General features: G+C 38.1%; 1 protein-coding gene across 3 annotated transcripts; it reads left to right on the top strand.

Annotated features, from left to right (window-relative positions):
- Positions 1-3,248: 3,248 nt before the first annotated feature.
- LOC103712963 (26S proteasome non-ATPase regulatory subunit 12 homolog A) lies at positions 3,249-18,577 on the top strand. Of its 3 annotated transcripts, none has more exons than XM_008799687.6 (11): positions 3,249-3,499; positions 4,110-4,298; positions 7,025-7,132; positions 7,218-7,322; positions 7,466-7,522; positions 7,631-7,827; positions 8,609-8,708; positions 8,774-8,886; positions 8,991-9,144; positions 9,244-9,321; positions 18,077-18,577. In XM_008799687.6, the coding sequence occupies exons 1-11, from the start codon at positions 3,497-3,499 to the stop codon at positions 18,293-18,295; spliced, it is 1,323 nt and encodes a 440-aa protein (XP_008797909.1). In that variant the 5' UTR covers positions 3,249-3,496; the 3' UTR covers positions 18,296-18,577. The 3 variants fall into 3 exon arrangements, with proteins under 3 accessions (XP_008797909.1, XP_088566106.1, XP_008797908.1); XM_088709980.2 differs by lacking the exon at positions 18,077-18,577 and adding an exon at positions 16,861-17,365 and having other exon boundaries at positions 3,364-3,499; XM_008799686.5 differs by lacking the exon at positions 3,249-3,499 and having other exon boundaries at positions 4,104-4,298.
- The last annotated feature ends 566 nt before the right edge of the window (positions 18,578-19,143 follow it).

Genomic DNA, 19,143 nt, shown 5'->3' with positions numbered 1-19,143 from the left:
TCTGAAGTCAAACTTGTACTCAATGTACATTTTATCTCTAATTTATGATAATCTGTGTCAAACCTAAATATAATATTAATCCAGTGAATTTATCATTATCCGTTAGCAATAACACTAATTTTAGTAACATGTAGGTCGCACTTTTGTGCTCTCATCATATTTCTGTTCTGAAAACTGCGAGCATTTACATTATCAGTATGGTGTCTTATCCTGCATATGCATGTGACAGTAGGAAGTTGTTGTAGTTCGCCTGGAGCGTAAGACCCACCTCTCGACAGTTGTTTAGTGATGACTTCGCATATTGACACCCTGATTTGCATATTTCAGTGTTATAATCTATTGAGCATATTTATGATGTATCATTCATGTTTATTTGATTATTCTATATATATGCTCCAGATGAGTTGATTGTGATTGTGGTGATACTGTGATGATTTACTATATATTTATTATGTTGAGTTTTGTGCACCCTGTTATCGATGACTGCTCATATGCTCTTGAGATTTCATCTCGAGCCATAATTATATCTTGTCTCATGTGCATAGTACTCTCTACTCCACTCACTGAGTATTCATATACTCACTCCCCAGTTAATATCCTTGTTGCAGGGCAGGTGCCGTATAGAGAGGTGCAGGACTAAAGGTTGCGTGCTAGCTGTGCTGCTTCATAGTATAATGTAGAATAGAGGTTTATATATATATATATTTTGGTGTATTATAAACCTTTCAGTTGTATATAGTGTACAATTATAGACATAGATCCTGTTGTGGATATGGGTCGGCCATGGATGGATTGGGAACCGGGTTTTATACAGATCAGTTGTGTGCCTGTGATAATGTATTGCTATATATTGTCCAGGTTTATTATGTGATAGGTTATGTGATTGCTGCTCTGACAGGTAGAGTGGTTGTATGTTTTGATATATCCTACCAGGTTAACATAGATCAAAAGTGCTCATTTTGTGCATATATCATGCCAAAATGTTTCGAAGGTTTAAGAATATTTGTGTTAGGTTAGTAGGGTTCTACGTGGTGGCTGGTGGCCTTATGCCTACCCGCACCCTTAGACCGTCGCGGCCGCCCGCCGGAAGCGAGGTGGGGGTCGTGACAGATCTGCCTTCAATTATGCTATTTTTTCTTACTTTTGTTTTAAATTTAATATTAGTGGATCTGTAGGATTTGTAATTTTATGATTTGAATTTATTAAATGAATAGATTTATTTTGTGCTAGAATAGATTTCTTTTATGATAAAATTGATTTATTTTGATATCGAATAATATATATATATATATATTATTTTTTTAAGAATTTCTATTAATTGTAATTATTAGATTTATTTGCTTAGTTAGGTGATATATTGAGAACAGAAATTTGGTTTAAAGTCTATGGATAGAGAAGACAGGGTTAAACAAACTATCAAACTGGAATTTACAGTGAGTGGGCAAAGTTTATTCTTAAAATGAAACCATGAGGCACAACTTTAGATGCACTATTTGTTGATATGCCTGCACATCTATCTTCATCTTCCTCAAGAATTAGGGGGGGGTCAAAAAAAAAAAAAAATCAAAACTTGTGCAATTTTTTTCTCTTGCAATGAAACAATCTAACACCACACCTCACCTCCTCTTCATTTCATTGGTTTAGTAATGTTTTCTTGGACAATAATCAACACCTTTATGCTTATTTGTTCAGATCAGGGTTGGTCACAAACTGTCAAGCACACAAGCCATGTCAAGCGGGAAGGAGGCATGCTCTCTTGAAGCCACTAGCACAGGCTATGCCGCTCTAACCTTCGGTTGCTACTTGCTAGCCAGCCAAAGCGGGGAAATGCGAGAAGAGAAATGTGAGAAGGGAGGGACAAGCTTTTGGAACTGAGGAGAAGCTGCCAATCTAAGGTGCTACCTCTCCAAGTTAGTGAAGTCATGATTGTACTGGAGAGAGGTTAGAAATATTAAGGATATCCTCATTGTGAAGTCTATTACCTACATCTCTCTTCTTTTATTACAGAAAAAAGGAGGGAGCTACCATCATTTAATATGACAAATCCCATGGCTCCTAAAATCCAACTGAAAAATGTAACATTAATGCAGGTGCATCTGCTTGCTGCTTTGTTAGATTGTAGAAGCTGAGTCTCCAAAAACCCCTTCATTAATAACAAAAAAAAGATCTACATAAATCTTTTAAATCTTGGCGATTCAAGTTCTTGAAATGACTAGTGTCATCGTTTTCCCATCTTTCCTCAATATCACTAGTCTGTGACATCATGTATACATGCAGTGCATGCGATGAGACACATGGAAGGATGTGGTCTTCAAGAGGAAGCATTCATGGATGTGACTCGAGTCCAATGAATGGATTTTAACTTTATCTACTGAACTCCTCTTATTTCTCTCCTTCAAAAAATAATTAAACTAATTGATAAGTATTTTCAATTACAAACGGATATAGATAAAGGGCTCGTTTGGTTCGCGGAAAAAGAAGGAAGAAAAGTGTGGTCAACGAGAAAGTAATAAGATGCCTCTTGTTTGGTTGGAATTTTCAAAGAAGAAAGACGGAAAAGTTGTATTTTTATGGGAATATGATTTCCATGAGAAACATGAAAAAGTTACTTTTCCATGAGGCTGGAACACTCCATTTTTATTTTTTTCTAAAAAGGCCCTTCAGCATTAAAGAGGCATTAAAGACCTAATTTTTATTAAGAGTATAATAGAAATCATACATAACTTTTTCAGAAAAATGGATAGTCAACCAAACATAAGCACTTTGGAAATTTGTCATTTTCCTATAGTCAACCAAATATGCCAAAAATACTTTCTTAGGCATCCTCTTTCTAGGAATCTACCTTGTAGGAATCATATTCCTAGAAAGGAAAATATTTCCCACGAACCAAACGAGCCCAAAGCGCTTTTAGAGGAATACGTAATAAGGGTTAACCACCTTCAAGGTTGGAATAGTTTGTGGGATGGGATACCAGGAGAGAGGAGGAAACTAGAAACCAAAACCAAGGCTAAGGGCATTTATATTTCATATCACAAGGAGGAGGCCAAATTGCTCATCCACTAGGTAGTTAATTACTTGGTCCAAATTGGATCAGACACGTCCCTGAAATTAAGATTCATAAGCCGGTTCCCAGCCTAGACCCGAGCTTAAAATTTTGTGCCGTGAATCCAATTAGGCCGAACAAATATAGATTTAGAAGTTCTTGCACGCGTCCCATAAATATATAACCCATTATGGAAAGGAACCCTGATTGAATCTTTAGACTTTAGACCCGACCGCAGTTCGGGCCGGATCCGGGCCAAGCCGGATCTGAACCCGACCCTACCGGCCGCTTTCATGATCTCTCCCTTGAAGACAACGGAAGTACTCAAAAGTAAATAAGATCCCCGACCGAGGCCGAGGAGCGATCTCTCTCTGTGGCAGCCCTCTCACTCCAGCATTCCGCCGCTCCGTCTCTCTCTAGGGTTTTTCTCTTCGTCACGCAATCGCTCCAAAGATGGTGAGCTCCTCTTCTCCTTGGAGATCTTGATTTCTCTTTTCTTCCTCCCATCGATTAATCCGTCGAGCTAAAGAAATCTAACATCTTTCTCTTTACTGAGAGACATTTTCAAGTTCTTGAATCTGCTAATAAGACTACGATTTGTATTTGCCCTCAGTTTGTTCGCCTGTTCGTGAAATCTTGGTTCTAGGGCTTATTGTAGAAACTAGGGCTTATGCCCATGGATCTGTCAATTATAAGATCCCAATATAGTATCTATATAGGGTTTCAATCAGTTGAATCGGGAAAGGTCTATCGTGTTGTAGAAAAAAAAGGGAAAATTGAATTAAAAAATTTGGTTTTTGGTGAAGAAATTTTGTGAAAACAGTCATTTATGATGTCCAATGTTCCATATACTTGTAGTATGTTCAAGATTTGATCTTGATGCTTGTAAATTGTGGTTGGATGGATTTTTTTAATTTTTTTTATATAATTTGAACTATTTTATGATTTGTTATCTGTTACTTGAATATATAGATGGTGGTATCGGATATTCATACCGTTATTTTCTGTACCAGATGGCTGCTTGCTTCTTTATGTAGGAATCTGACATCATATTAACTTGATGCAGGAAGAGAATCTCGATGCTGCGATAGAATCCCTCTTGAACGTGGAGAAGCAAATGAGGCTTGCCGGTGATGTTGCTGGAACCAAGAAAGCTGTTACTGACATTGTGGAACTTTGTTATAAAGCCCGTGCATGGAAGACTCTGAATGACCAGATAGTTCTTCTGTCAAAAAGGAGGGGTCAACTTAAGCAGGTGGAGTGTTTGAAAGTTGGTCTTCTGTTGAGTTTAGATAGATCTAATTTATTGAATTGTTAGAGCAACCTATTGTTTGGAATTTTTTAGCTGTTGAAGCTATGATACTGGTGAACCTCGTGTTGCAAAGCTAGCTTGCTGATATTTTTGTTAGCTCATGAGTACATGCAATTAAATGCATATCTAGATGTAAGCGAGCTGTGTTTTAGTAAGCCTACTTTGCATGTTTTCTAGTCTGCTAGTGAACTGTTGGTGTTTGTTGTTTATGTACAATGTGCATGGCTTCTCAAAATTTGGATCTCCTGAGGTACCCCTACTTTCTTATGAAGTATAACTTATGTTGACATGTTAAGTGTTTATGCTGTCCACCGTTAGATTTTTATAGGTGCACAATTCATTTGCTCAAAACATTTTTGTGTCAAATATGTATCAAACAAGAGAATGAAGAGAACTAGTTCCGAGGATAGGATAGCAATGCATAGAGAATGTGTTAGTTTCTTGGAAGAGAAAAAAGTGGCTTCTTTTGCAAAGTTGTTATGAAAAAGGAATGTAGCACAATGAAGCAATATTTCCTTTATAAGTGCTGGATGGATGTGATACTAGATGGAAGTAGTGAGATTTATACTATGCTCACCGTTGCTTCGCACATTTGTACTTGAACTTAGTGGTTATTTCCCGACTTCATATAAAAGCTTTATATATATAAGATTTAGGGTTCTTACTGACTGACCATGTTGAATCACCAACTAAGGGGATATGCAGTGCACAAAAATATGGTTTTTGCAGCGGGTCTAGTGTTCATTAGACTTTTGCCACCTTCTTTTAGGGAATATAACGTATCCCATTGTAACCATATTTTGTGCTGCTCGAAACATTTTAGTTTTGTTGTTAGTCTATTCAAGTTTGCTATGGGTCTTGCATTGTTTTTGGTAAAATGATGGATGTGGAATTTTGAGGATAATGCTTTCATTGACCTATTTATACCCTTAAATTAGGGTGCTTTTGACCTTGATGATCTGAAGTATGAATAAGAAATCGGTATCTTAACAAGGTGTTACTGTATATTTGGGGCTTATTTATGCTAGTAGGCTACACCATAACAATCTCTGCACTCAATATGCATGCATGATCATTATACATTCTGAAGTGGCTAAGAAATTGAAAAGGTATGCACTGTTAGAGGGGTCTTAAATTGTTAATAAATGTCTGAAAAATTTTCGTCTCATTGGAATGGTGAGTTAGGGGGTGCTGGGGTGGTCAAGAGAATTGGAAATTATAATCAGCTTCCCTTTGGGAGAAGCCTGATGGTACTAGTTAAGCAATGGTTAATGGAGTTGAAAATTATAATCAGGTTTTCTTTGAGAGGAGCCTGATGTTACAAGTATCCTTTGGAAGTTATCTTCAGATATTTCTGGGATGGTAAGTTAAGGGTTGCTGAGCTGAATGGTGGTGGAATACTTTTTATTGGAAAGGAGAGTAGTTTTTGGTGAAAAGTTACCAAAGCAATTATAGAGAAGAAGCAAGGTTTGGGCATGCAAATAAACTAGAATATATTTTCTTTTCCTAATGCAAAATAATTAGTTTCATTCACTTTTGTGAAGAGACATTGAGATGTTGAAAGGCATGTGAAATGTAAGAAAGCAATAGATGCAATGCTAAGCTTCATTTAGATAAATCCTACTCTGTTTTTCTGGGCCTTCCTTTTGGCAAAATGCTATGTTACAGATCTTCTTCTAAAGTAAAGGAAAAGTTTGCTAGCAAATTAAAAAGATACTCTTGTATCAAGATGATTTGTGAGCAGATGCTTCAATGAAAAATGTATTGGGTGGATACAGGACCTCTCATTTTCTTTCTACTACCATGGTGAGGATCCTTGAGGTTTTGAAGGAATCTGGTTGAAAACCGAAGGAGGCAAGGTCTTGTTAGGAAGATGTATAAGCTAAATATTTATGGAAGCAAGCCATTTATTTCCTAGAGTAATGTAGGTTAGGAAAGCATTTTCTTTTTTCATCCTGAGAAAAGTATAAAAAAAAAAACAATCTGGTTTATGTGATTTGGTAGAAATATCTACATCTGAAGACAAGGGACTGTTTAATTGGTTAGGTGTAGCCATGCAGGGCAATTCTTCTCTCTCTTTGGGAATTTCTTTTTTTTTTTTTTTGCATATACTTCTTCAAGTGACTATTCTCAACATAGACAAAAGTGGTACCCTCCATCTCATGATAACCTATAGTTAGTATATTTCAGGTATCCAATGACTTCATTAATGCAATAATATGTCCCACCTGTGTACCACCATAGACAGAGATTATATGTACGCACATACACACACACACACAGAGAGAGAGAGAGAGAGAGAGAGAGAGAGAGAGAGAGAGAGAGCGATAAATAGTTGAAACATGGTGGTTTTAATTTATATCAGTGGGTCGTTCTCCATGTTTACTGATTGCTTTCTGTGGGGACACTTGGTCCTTGCGGGCACAGATGTGTTGCTGAAAGCCAGTTTGCTTTTGCAGGCAACTAGGGCTTTGGTGGAATAAGGATCAAAAAAGAATGGTGGATACCGGATTTCTGATATTAAACTATTTATATGATCAACTTCTTTTATTCTTCTGCATGGAAAACCGTTATCTGGTTGACCTATGATAAGCTGCCTCTGAGTGCTTTTAGTTTTCTTGGTTATACTTATTCAATTTATTTTTTTGTGGTTGTTTGTTTGCAAGCAGGCAGTCACCGCCATGGTACAACAAGCTATGCAGTATATTGACGAGACACCTGATGTTGATGCACGCATTGAATTAATCAAAACACTGAACAGTGTCTCTGCTGGAAAGGTGGACTTGTGACACATTGAGGATGCCTGATTTAGCTCATGTTATATACTTATGCTTGCAATTTATGTTTCATCTCTGTTTATAGATATATGTAGAGATAGAGAGGGCACGCCTGATAAAAAAACTTGCAAAGATTAAAGAAGAACAGGGCCTTATTGCTGAGGCTGCTGATTTGATGCAAGAAATTGCTGTAAGTTGATGTACTAAGTGTTTCCTGACAATTCTAGTGAGCCTTAGTTTATACTGGGATTCTTGTTGTGTTTGCTTACTGACAGTTAGTGGTTGTAATTATACAATATATTTTCTTTTTGCAACTGACTATTTACTCTTCAGGTGGAAACTTTCGGAGCAATGGCAAAAACGGAAAAGATAGCATTCATTCTTGAACAAGTATGATTTCATGTTTCCACCTTCAGCCATTAGCTCAGTTAGCACAATGCTGTTACAAGACTGACATATGCCTTTACTTACATATATTTCAAATCATCCTATTTCCAGGTTCGTCTGTGCTTAGATCGCCAGGATTATGTACGTGCACAGATTTTATCAAGAAAAATTAGTCCTCGGGTTTTTGATGCAGATGCTTCAAAAGAAAAGAAAAAGCCCAAGGAAGGGGATAATATTGTTGAAGAGGCTCCTGCAGATATACCTTCCCTCTTAGAGTTGAAGCGAATCTACTATGAACTAATGATTCGGTAAGGTGGTGCTTTTTTGCTCATCAAGTTCTTGTGTCTAAGAAGCTTTATTATTCTCTGATGGGGAGAGTTGATTCTTTTGGGCCCAAGGCATCCCCCAAAAGGAAAAATAAAAAATAGAAAAAGCACTGTATTTGGCTATTTGAGGATTTGCTCGTCTCCTTTTTCTTTTCTTTCACCATTCCATTTCAGAATATTTTTGTTATCTTCATAATAATCTCCTGCTTCTTTTCTGACTGTTTACTGAATATTGTTGTTGGCGTTTACTGATGTGTTTTTGTACAACTACAATACACTTAGCTGTTCCTATTTGATTCTGAATGTGAAATATATTCTTTGGTACTTCCCGTGTTCATTACATTTACGGCGTTAATATTTACTCCTCCATTTCTTATCATTAAAATCTGTAAGTGAATGCAGCAGTCACATCAACAGGAGATGTCATTCTTCAAAATAGTCTTTACAATAATTTTGAAAAAGCTATAAAATAATTAATAGCTAGAAGTACAAAATCTTATATGCACCAGGTTAATTTGTTGTGTGCTTGGACACGATGGGTGAGTTCGGATTTTTGTATTGACTTGTGCTTTTGCCTGTGGAAATATGTATTTGATCCTGGGATGTTCTATTATGGCAAGATGTTTGTTTGGAATCTATGCACTACTATTTTATTATAAGATGCTCTATTAAGAAGTGCAGTCTACTTTGATTTTAACATATTACTTGTTTTTGCTCCCATAATGATTGGATAACTATTAATTAGATCATTGTTTTCGTGTAGCTATTACTCTCATAACAATGACTACTTGGAAATTTGCCGTAGCTACAAAGCAATATATGATATTCCATCTGTGAAAGAGGACCCAGCACAGTGGATTCCGGTAAATACCTGCCTTTCAGTTCTTTTTTAATATTGTAATATTTTTCTGAATCATTTTTTTTGTAGGTGCTTAGGAAAATTTGCTGGTATTTGGTGTTGTCGCCACATGACCCAATGCAATCAAGCCTTCTCAACTCTACTCTAGAAGATAAAAATATTTCTGAAATTCCTAATTTCCGGTAGGTGATTCTTTGTATTATTTCATCACATGTTTTCTATCCAATTATTCCTGTCTGATGTAAGATCTTCATATATGCTCTTCTCTGTTGGCCCACCATGTCAGTCTGCTTTTAAAGCAGCTAGTTACCATGGAGGTGATCCAGTGGACAGGTCTTTGGGAGATGTATAAGGATGAGTTTGAGAATGAGAAGAATATGCTGGGAGGATCTTTGGGTGCCAAGGCAGCTGAAGATCTAAAACTGAGAATTATTGAACATGTATTATTCTGATGCTCAGTTTTTTTATTTCTTTTGTTCCATTATTCATTTTTACTTCATCTCAAATTTTATTAATTTGTAAATCTTTCATATTCTCAGAATATTTTGGTGGTATCCAAGTATTATTCAAGGATTACCTTAAAGAGGCTTGCTGATTTGTTGTGCCTGAGTTTACAGGTTTGCTTCCTTTTCCTTTATTCGGCATGATTATTCATGTATATTTGTTTCTTCCGACCTACATGTCTTACATTATTGGTTGTATTGACTACATTTCTAACTCCTAAGGTATGTGAAGTGATTGATTCTAGGCTTTTCCCCTCTTCTTTTTGGTGGCCGTCCTTTGGTGGTGAGGCAAACACAAACATTTCCCACATTTGGGTGTCTTAGGAGCTGCGTTTTGTTTGGTATTCTGTTGAGGTTTTAATAATTCACAGTGCTTATGAATGATATATTAGGTTACATATTTGTATCTCTGACATGGATCAAAGATGCACCAGTGAACTCACATTGTCAGTGAAAGTTTAAGGTAATTAAATAATCATGCTTTTAGAATTACGATGATGGCTGGAGAATTTGAAAAATTAATTTTTTTAAGTTTGTTGACATAAATGCATAATGGAAGCACAAAGTTAAAATTGGGAGGAAAGAACTGAAGTATTTGCTAGGGTCATAATTATGTTCTCCCATTAGCCTTCATAATGTGCTTGTTAGCAGTTGTATGTTTAATATTTCCATAATCTTCTTATGCCCACCTATCATAGTGACACAAGACAAGCTTAGGAGGTAGGGAGAATAGGATGCTCTAATATCGACGTAGGACAAGCTTAGGAGACGAAGAATAGGAAGCTTTGATGCCAACTAACGCAGGACAAAAGAAGAGAGTGGCGAGAGAAGAAGGAAGAAGGAGAAGAAAGTGGAGAGAGAAGAGGAGAAGGAAGAAAGAGAAGATAAAAGGAGAGGATAACTCAATATTCTCCATCTCAAATCTCAATAATGCAAACTTGTGTTCTCAATTGCATAGCCATGGGTTTGTATAGACCCAAAATCCTAATAAGAGTCCATATAGAAATAAAATACTAAAGTCCTCATAAAATTTTAGTTCTAGAGTCCAAATAAAAATAATTTTTTTTAATTTCTATATTTATGCCTAACATAAGTGTGGCTAGATCTCTTATAGGACGGTTCTCCATCATACTCCTCCAGGATGGAAAAAACTTGACTCTGGCGAGGTTGACTATAAGTACCACTTGAAAAGCTCTAGATTCAAGGTGCGAAACTCGTCCTCTATAATCCAAGAAGCATAAGATGAAGGGCGGCCTTTCCATTGGACAAGATAATGATAGAAGCCACCATTAGAAGAAGAAACAATCTCCTTATCTAAAATCGCTTCAATCTCATCTCGTTGTGGAGGAAAATGCAGTGCCTTAGGAACTTAAGTACTTGTAGGACCACTAGATAGCAAAGTAGGAGGCTTAAAGGTGCCTTGGTAGGTAATAAATCCTCCACATTACAAACAAGACTAATATTCATATGATCAGTTTAATCAAGTATATATGCATTAGATCCAAGGTTTTTAATAATAGAGAATGGGCCAATGGCTCGAGCAGGTAGTTTCTTGAAGGAATTTTTAGACAGATGTTTTGGATGAATGTTGTGAGGACCATGTAGGCGTGTATTTAGTCCCACATCGTCTATGCACTGGGTAGATATTAGGTTGTTACAAATGGTATCAGAGTAGATCTGGTCTATAGCACGTAGACTTGATAATACTGCAACATAGGTCCTTAGAGAGTGACCAAGGGCTGGTCATGGTGTTTGTGATTGGATTTGAATAGATTTAGACTTTTAATCTGACAAGGATGCCATGATTTGAATAGGGGGAGTATGTGAGGATCATGTGGGCGTGTGTTTAGTCCCACATCAACTATGCATTGGGTAGATCTTGGGTTATCGCAAAGTTACAAATATGAACTATGACATTATCTTCTACATCAAACTCCTCAGCCCTACGATGCACATCAACAAGTTTATAATCCGTATTACTCATTACAATTTTGCCACTAAATTTATGGTTCAGGATATAGATACCCTTTCTAGTAGGAACACGAGAGTGGCTTATTCTTAGAATTAGAGCCCTTATGGGTTTGGCAGGGATTAAAATGATATTCTTGCCCTTATACTTAAACACATAGGTGTTTTCTCTACCATGGTTAGTCACATCAAGTCATAAAGCTATGGGCATCCCAACAAAATGTTAGGTAACACATCACAATACACCTCATTTTAATAATCTCCCGTTTTGATGGGCACTAAATATCTCTTAGTTATAGGCAAAGTAGTCATATTAACCCAGGCTACCTTAAAAGACTTGGGATGTGGCTCTACCTTAAGGTTCAATTTGGCTATAGCAGCTTTAGAAACCACATTCATAGTACTACCTCCATCGCTGACTAACTTAGCGGATCTTTCATTGCACCTAATGAAGGTGTGAAAAATACTAGTACACTTCTACTCATGACTATCTGCAACAGTGGACAAAACACACCTCACTACATTACAATGATGGTCATCTACTTCTAAATCATCCTCTTACCTCATCTTTAGAGTATTCTATAGAATCTACTACCTGGTCCTCAATCTCTTGTACATCATCAAAATCTTGCTCTAAGGCTAAAGCTTGTTAAGGACAACATGTAGCTATGTGACCCCTATTATGACAATGATGACACTGCACCGAAGAACCACTAGAACGGGGAACACTGACAGAACCACTAGGACGAGTAATATACTGAGGTTTTCGCTTTGTAGCGGTACTATCCCATGAAGCTATCTGGAAAACAATCCTAGATTGGATGGTAGATCTTGACTGGGAAGTAGGTCTAGACTGACGTGACTCACTCACCTGAGAAGAGAACTTACAGGGAGGAGCCTTAAGATACCTCTTTATAGTGGTGGCCTTTGGTAGTAGACCTATTCTAAAGAATTAGGAGCATATAACTCTACTTCACTATTTATATCTTCCTAAGCCCATTGATGAACCTCCTAATTGTATGAAATGGATCTTCCTGTATTCTGGTCCTAAGCATAAGCTTATCAAATCTTTCCATGTATTTTGACATAGTTGAGGTTTGCCTTATGGTTCAGAAGCTGAAACATTGGGTGAAAAGTGGTTCATCTAATGTTGAAGGTTTTGCTGGACGCTTTGCCAATATTTCTTAGCAGCTTTAACTCAATTCATCTTAGCAGCTTTAACCCAATATTTCTTAGCAGCTTTAACTCAATTCATCTTAGCAAAATGAACTCTCTCTATCAGTCATATCATACCAATCAAAGTAATCCTTAAGCTCATTCAACCAATCTAGGAAGATGTCAAGTCTGGTTTACCATCGTAAGATTGCCCATCTACTTTAACCAAGCTAGTAATGCTACTGGTATCCTCTTGTTCGTATCGATGGGGTGGAGGAGAATGCCTCTTGATCCTAGCAGGATATTTGGCATGCTGATCAACTAGCCTATGATGGACTTCACCTAGATGGTCATGAACTGGTTGCCTATGATCCTGTCTATGTTCATGCCTAGGGATATGGTGTTGTTCCTCTAAATTCATCCTCCCATGAACGCCCTCCTTAACCCTAGACTCCATATAATAATAAGGATCCCTAGGTAAGACTCTAACATCATATTTAAGGGTATAAGTCATCCTATCAGTAGCTACTACTGATCCACGAGTAGGGAGGATACCTAGATAGATCCAACTAAATGAGGGAACCCATCAGGTTGCCTCATATACTTGTCTACCTGTAAACCTCTTAGGGCTTGAGCTACTTGCTGACTTAATTGCTCATATTGTTGGCTCATTCGTTCAAATTTTTGGTCTACAGAGTTTGTAAAGGCTTGAGGATCCAATGGTGGTGTAGAAGTGGAGGAAACGACATTTGTCGTAGTTTGGTTTATAGTGGAAAGGAGGTCACTCTTTTGTTCCTGGTCATAGTGTGATATACCAGAGTGTAAAACAATGAAAGTATACAAAGATAGACTAAAAATTATAATAAGTCATTAAGATTCCTAAACTACTACTCAATGCACACACATAAAACTAATAAATTTAATGCAAATGATATGCCAAAGCTTAGAAACTAGGATGAATGCAATAAAAAGAAGGCTAGATGCAAATTAGGGCTTGGTGCAATGAACAAGAATATATCTTTTTTTTTGGTGAAAGAAAATGCATGAAATTAAACTTGGACTAAAGCACTTTACTAGTTCCCTAATCAAATAAATTTCAATCAATCTTTAGAAGGAAAAGATATTACCTTACAAAGAATGCTTTAAACCACAACTTCATCTTATAGCAAAGTAGAATCAACAAAAATGGACATCAAAAATGGAATCAACATGTCAAAATTAGCCAAGAATAAGTTTCTGGAAAATTTCATAGGTGTTGATGTGGCAAAAACCGCTGAAGTGGCACGGACGTGGTGGCGATGTCAACATGTGAGTTGGCGATGATGAAGCAAGGGAAGCTGATGTGGCTGGATTAAATGAAACAGGTAGGATCTTGATTTTGTGATCGGGTCTGGCTTGGGCTTTAAGTTGGGTCAGATCAAATCTGGCTTTGAACCCGAATCCGTGGGGCACCCTTCTTTCTCGCAAAGCTTCGATCCGTTGCCCTAGGCGATGGAGTGTGGTGCATGACCTTTCAGCAGCAGAGATTGGCGGAGCTCGTTGGAGACGGGGTGGAGATCAACGGTGGGCGAGGCTCCTAGCGCTTGAGGAGGAGACGACGACGATGGGGCTCGTCAAAACAGAGAAGCCATGGAAGACAGTCATCGGAAAGTGGGGGCTAGCCTTTCCAAAGCGGCGAGGCGTTGGCACGAGCGAGGAGCCTGTAGCTTGATCTCGGCGAGTGGCAGTAGAGGAGTGGGAGTGGCGGTTGACCAGGGTTTTCGTCCTAAGGCCGTGGCCAAGGCTGGTGGCAATGGTGATGGAGACCCATGGTGAGCGTTCTTCGCTTCGGGGAGCGCTTCGTGGTGTTGAAGCTGGTGTCGGGGAAGAAGGCAGAAGGGCAAATAGAGTCGGATAGGATGGTACGGTGGCAACTTGGGTGCAAGCGGGTGATGATGGAGTCGAGAGATTCGATGAAGCTTCACGTTGGAGTCGCCGAGGATGTGGTGATGCTATGGGAGGAGATCTGATTGTTGGCCTACTTGCGGCAGAGGCGACCGTGGGAGAGATCCGTTGAGGATCAGAGGGGAGGGAGAGGCAGATCTCCAAATAGGGATCAATCAATTTTTTTTGATGGTTGGTGGACTGGTGCAAATCTTGAGGTGGTGTTGCGCGTGGAATGCGGATCTGTGGCTGTAATGGTGCAGGTGAATGTTATGGCAATGGTGGTAAAACGAAGTTTGCTTTGATACCGACGGAGGACAAGCTCAGGAGGTAGAGAGAATAGGATGCTCTAATACCGATGCAAGACAAGCTCAGGAGGCAAGAGGATAGGATGCTCTGATACCAATTGGCGCATGACAGAAGAAAGAGGAGAGAAAAGGAAGAAAGGGGAGAAGAAGAAAGAGTAGAGAGAAGAAGAAGAGGAGAAGAAGATAGAGGGAGAAGGCATTTTTGAATTTCTATTCTCATTAATGCAAACTTGTGTTCTCAATTACATAGTAGTAGGTTTATATAGATGCAAAATCCTAATAAGAGTCCTATAGGAATAGAATACTGAAGTCCTCATAAAATTCTAATCCTAGAGTCCAAATAAAATTCCCTAATTCCAAACTAAAATAAAATTTCCTAATTCCTATATTTACGCCTAACAAAGGTGTTCCTAGATCTCTTATAGGATGGTCCTCCATCACGTAGACTTTCAGATAACTGTATGATTGGTCATATATGAGGTGGGATGCGTTGATTAGGAGTTCACCATGATATTGATGGCAGTAAGATACCAATTTGCAATTTTTTCTAGTGGTTTAAAACTTTAAATGGAAAATGATGGTCAGAAACTCCCAAGTTAAAAATTATTCTGTGAGGGTTTGGATGTAGCTGGTACTGCTAAGGTTGTGCTCTGAAACAACTAGTATAAGATGAATGTTTGTTGGACCTTGTAAGATCTTTTTCATGCTTTTGGCTTCTAAGATATGTTTTACTTAAGTGCTGACTCCAGGCATATGACATCAATATGACAATTCCTTGTTCGCCATCAATATATGCCTACTTTTCAAACCTTAAAATAGGAATTTGTTAAGTCTAACAGGAGCTGCAATGTTAATTTGAATTCATTTCTTGTTTGAGGATCACTGGTTCAATTTTTGCCATTGAATAATTTGTTATAATGCCTTCATGAGGTGTATTGAGGTTAGTTATTTGCTGTGATTTGAATTACTTGACCTTAACATAAAGTGAGTCCACCATATTTGATGGTTATGTTATTAGCTTTTTATGGGTTTTCTTGTACATGATATCTTTATATCCAGAAGCATGTTTTTTATATTACTATTCAACTTGATGAATTAGCATAAAAGAGTTTGTAAATAGACTAGTCGGAAGGTACTGGTGTAGGTTCCCTCCTTAATGTTGAGGTCTATCTGCTTGATCTTTATTTCTATGAGCGCCTTCTGCACTCCCCTTTCAATGTCTCCATATTTCTTTGTGCAGACATTTTCTTATGACCGTGGTTTACAAGCTAAATTATAAGAACATAGAGGATCATTTATGTACATTTTTCCCTTTAACTAGTACTATTTCCAAATCCAAGTTTTAGCCTCAAGCAGGTGCTTGTCTGCAACTTCCCTTCCAAAAAATGCCCATGCAGTAACACTGCTCATTCTCATTCGCTAAGTTTTGGGGAAGGTTTTTCCAAGCACATCTGCAAGCATGCAGTTTACCTTTGTTTGAAACCAGCTTTTTATTGGTTCAGAATGTCCTTTTTGTTTCTACCCCTCATTAAGCTGTTTAGGTAGAGTGAGACCTGTTCTGCTCAAAGTTCTTTTTTTTGTTCCATATGGAATTCATTTTGATAAATAAATAGCTTATTTTGATCAGTGAAGCAAGATTCCTTCCTTTACATGGTTATATTCCACTACAACCTGACTCTTTAAAGCATTAGAAATTCAGCTTCAACTTATTTAAATAGCTTTTCATTTGTCAGCTTATGTTTGGCAAATTTTTTTTATTCCTCCTTTTGTTCCCCAGCAACCTCCAGAGTGGTAGTTTGTACTCAGATCTTTTCATTTAGCAAAAAACTTGCCTAGACACTTGGTTAATGTGTTCTTCTACCTGGAACTCATAGCTGGACATTTGAACTGGTTGGAATTTCTCTAGAATCTTACTTGCATATTGGCTTATTATGTATTTCCTTTTTCTAAATTTCTGAGAGAGCTCTATCCTGCTACTGTACCTCTGCCCACTGCTGGTTCTAGTAATTAAGACCTGTCAGGTACCATATTGCAGTCCATTTGGCACATGAGAATATGGACTGCCAGTCTGGGATACACAGGAGATATTGGACACTAACAATTATCTTGTATCAAACTAAAATTTTAAAATGTTAAACTGCAGTTTGGTTGACTCGCTAAGTCATATTTGCCTACTCTCTAAGATGTTGGATGTATTCGAACATCGTTGCATGTGTAAATGTATTGATTAACTGCATATGCTTAGTTTGACTATAGATGAAATGCATGGGTAAGAACCAATGCTTTGTCATAAATATAGCTCCCAGTTTATGGAGCCTAGAAGGTGGAGGCACTTGAGCATGTAAGTTACCAGGCCTGCTGCCCTCTCTGGCTAAGATGATGCCACCAGTTTTCCCTTTATTGAAAGGGAAAGAAAGGAGGAAAGGAAGGTACCTACTGCTGTTTGCTTAAGCTCAGTTGCATGGCAGGTCAAGTGAGGTTGCTGCTTTGCATGATTGCTACCTCACAGAGTTTCAGCATTGAGGCTTGTAATGATGGGATGTTGTGAGTCCCTTAATAGTATATATGTTATGGCATACATCAAAAATTTGCAGGTGTTACTATAGTTTTAGACAATCTTACTTGTCTTTGTTTCTGTCATTCCTTAGGAAAGATGTAATTTATTTCTGATGGCTGAAAGATACATGGTTGGCCATGATTGTCATTTGTGGACTTCTACATTAGCTTCTTGAAAGTGGTCGGAAGTTTGTTGCCTGTTCCTGCCCTTCATTGATTATCCACACCTTGTCAAAGGGATTCCAAAAGTTGTGTTGAATTGCTAGTTCTTATAGGCCAATTTTGTGGCTAATTACTTGGAGAGGGAAGAACTAAAGCTTACTCTGCTTGACATGTCAAGCATTGTTGCCTTCTTGGTCAGGAATTCTTGTCCCATGGATTAATAATTTCATGATGATAAGGAATAGAAGACCTGCTCATGTCGATCAACTTGTTAGTCATGCTGTCCATAGAATAGCTCAAGTGTGAAATCTTGTTGCGTGGCCCATCTTTGTTCTCAGTAAATTGCCAATTATATTCTAATGTATTCATTACTAATGGAAAATGGTGGAATTGCATGTGTTGAGACCTGCTTTCATTTTTATACCTTTTTGTGGGGCTTCACAAGAGCCAATGGTGTCGTTAATTATCCACAAGTAAGATGATCAGGAATCATGTTTACATCTCCCCTCGTATCCCCAGTGTCAAAGTGTTTCGGACTCATAATATCTTGTAATCAAATTTTTGATTCTCATTATTTTTTACAATAGATCATTTTCATATGATTCTTTGTAACTTGAGAAGGAAGCAGCATGTCTTTCCTCTATATTTATTTCCTCTTCGTCTCGAGTCTGGTTTCACTGATGTCTATCCCATGTATCCTGTGTATATGAATTCTGCAACGAGTTAGCTAGTTGTAGATTTTCTTTTTATGATTTGACTATCAAATTTTTATGGCGTGCTCTCATGTTATTTTTCAGGAAGCTGAGAAGCATCTATCAGATATGGTGGTTTCAAAATCCTTGGTTGCAAAGATAGACAGGCCAATGGGAATTGTTTGCTTTCAGACAGCCAAGGACAGCAACGACATCCTTAACTCATGGGCGATGAACTTGGAAAAGCTGCTTGACCTTGTTGAGAAAAGCTGCCACCAAATACACAAAGAGACTATGGTTCACAAAGCTGTTCTGAAAGCTTAATCACGTATTCTACCATGCCGAAATGAAACTTTCTCCAGGCGTCTGGAAGTCTCGGAGTGGAGCTTCTCCCCTGTTCAATTTCAGTTTTACCATCTTTTTAGCATTTCATAGATTGCTCCATGCTTTTTACAGGGTGCCGCAGCTGAAGGAACTTGCAGTACATTCTCATATACTGATTATATTTGTCATACTAATTCATTTTGCAACAAGCATGCCGTGTTTTGCGGATTAATTATTGCAGAATTTTAAAACCACGGCAAAAATATATTGCTATTGCTTCAAGCTGCTTCTGCGGACATTCGTTCTATTTAACTTTCAAGCAGTAAAATTCTAAGACAACTGAATCATTATTTTGATATGTCTATCTAGTATCCCACATCTTCTGGTAAAATTCTAATTTCTTTCTACGGCAAATTTACTGGAATCACTGCCGAACTCATGCCTCTCCTCCCTTTTTTTGGTGGCGAGCAAGAGAGCCAAACTAGAAGCATTCAAAAGTACAAGCGAGGTCTTTGCCTGGGGGTGTTGTTAAGCCAAATACAAGGTCCATCGCTGTGGGTTCCGAAATTAGCCGACCGGCGGCGCGTTCCTAAGAGCTTAGGTACTCTGCGAATCACAAGTCTCACACCAGCACGATTGCCTTGGACTGAGACCTGGAAATCACATGAAAGTGTAATTGCACTCACTGCCTATTGAGGTGTACAATGCTAAAACACGGGGTTTTACTGGAGGTACAGATGGGCAAAACTGTCGAGCTGTGTGCAAGACAACGATTGCAAAACCCATGCATCTTCAAAATCCCTGCTTCTGAAACGCGTGATGACAAATATTTGCTTTACTCTGTCCTC

Source organism: Phoenix dactylifera, chromosome 1, assembly GCF_051530095.1.
Source record: "Phoenix dactylifera cultivar Ajwa chromosome 1, Ajwa_hap1_PhDact_Kaust_v1.1, whole genome shotgun sequence".
Lineage (NCBI taxonomy): Eukaryota > Viridiplantae > Streptophyta > Magnoliopsida > Arecales > Arecaceae > Phoenix > Phoenix dactylifera.
Note: the sequence above shows the minus strand (reverse complement) of the source record. Positions and strands in the feature narration are given on the sequence as shown.

Excerpts from the sequence above, each read along its gene's own strand:
- LOC103712963 (XM_008799686.5), top strand. The coding sequence starts at position 4,104 with ATGCAGGAAGAGAATCTCGATGCTGCGATAGAATCCCTCTTGAACGTG. Across the intron at positions 7,523-7,630 it reads TAGCATTCATTCTTGAACAA|GTTCGTCTGTGCTTAGATCG; the intron begins GTATGATTTCAT and ends TCCTATTTCCAG. Across the intron at positions 8,887-8,990 it reads TCTGAAATTCCTAATTTCCG|TCTGCTTTTAAAGCAGCTAG; the intron begins GTAGGTGATTCT and ends CCACCATGTCAG.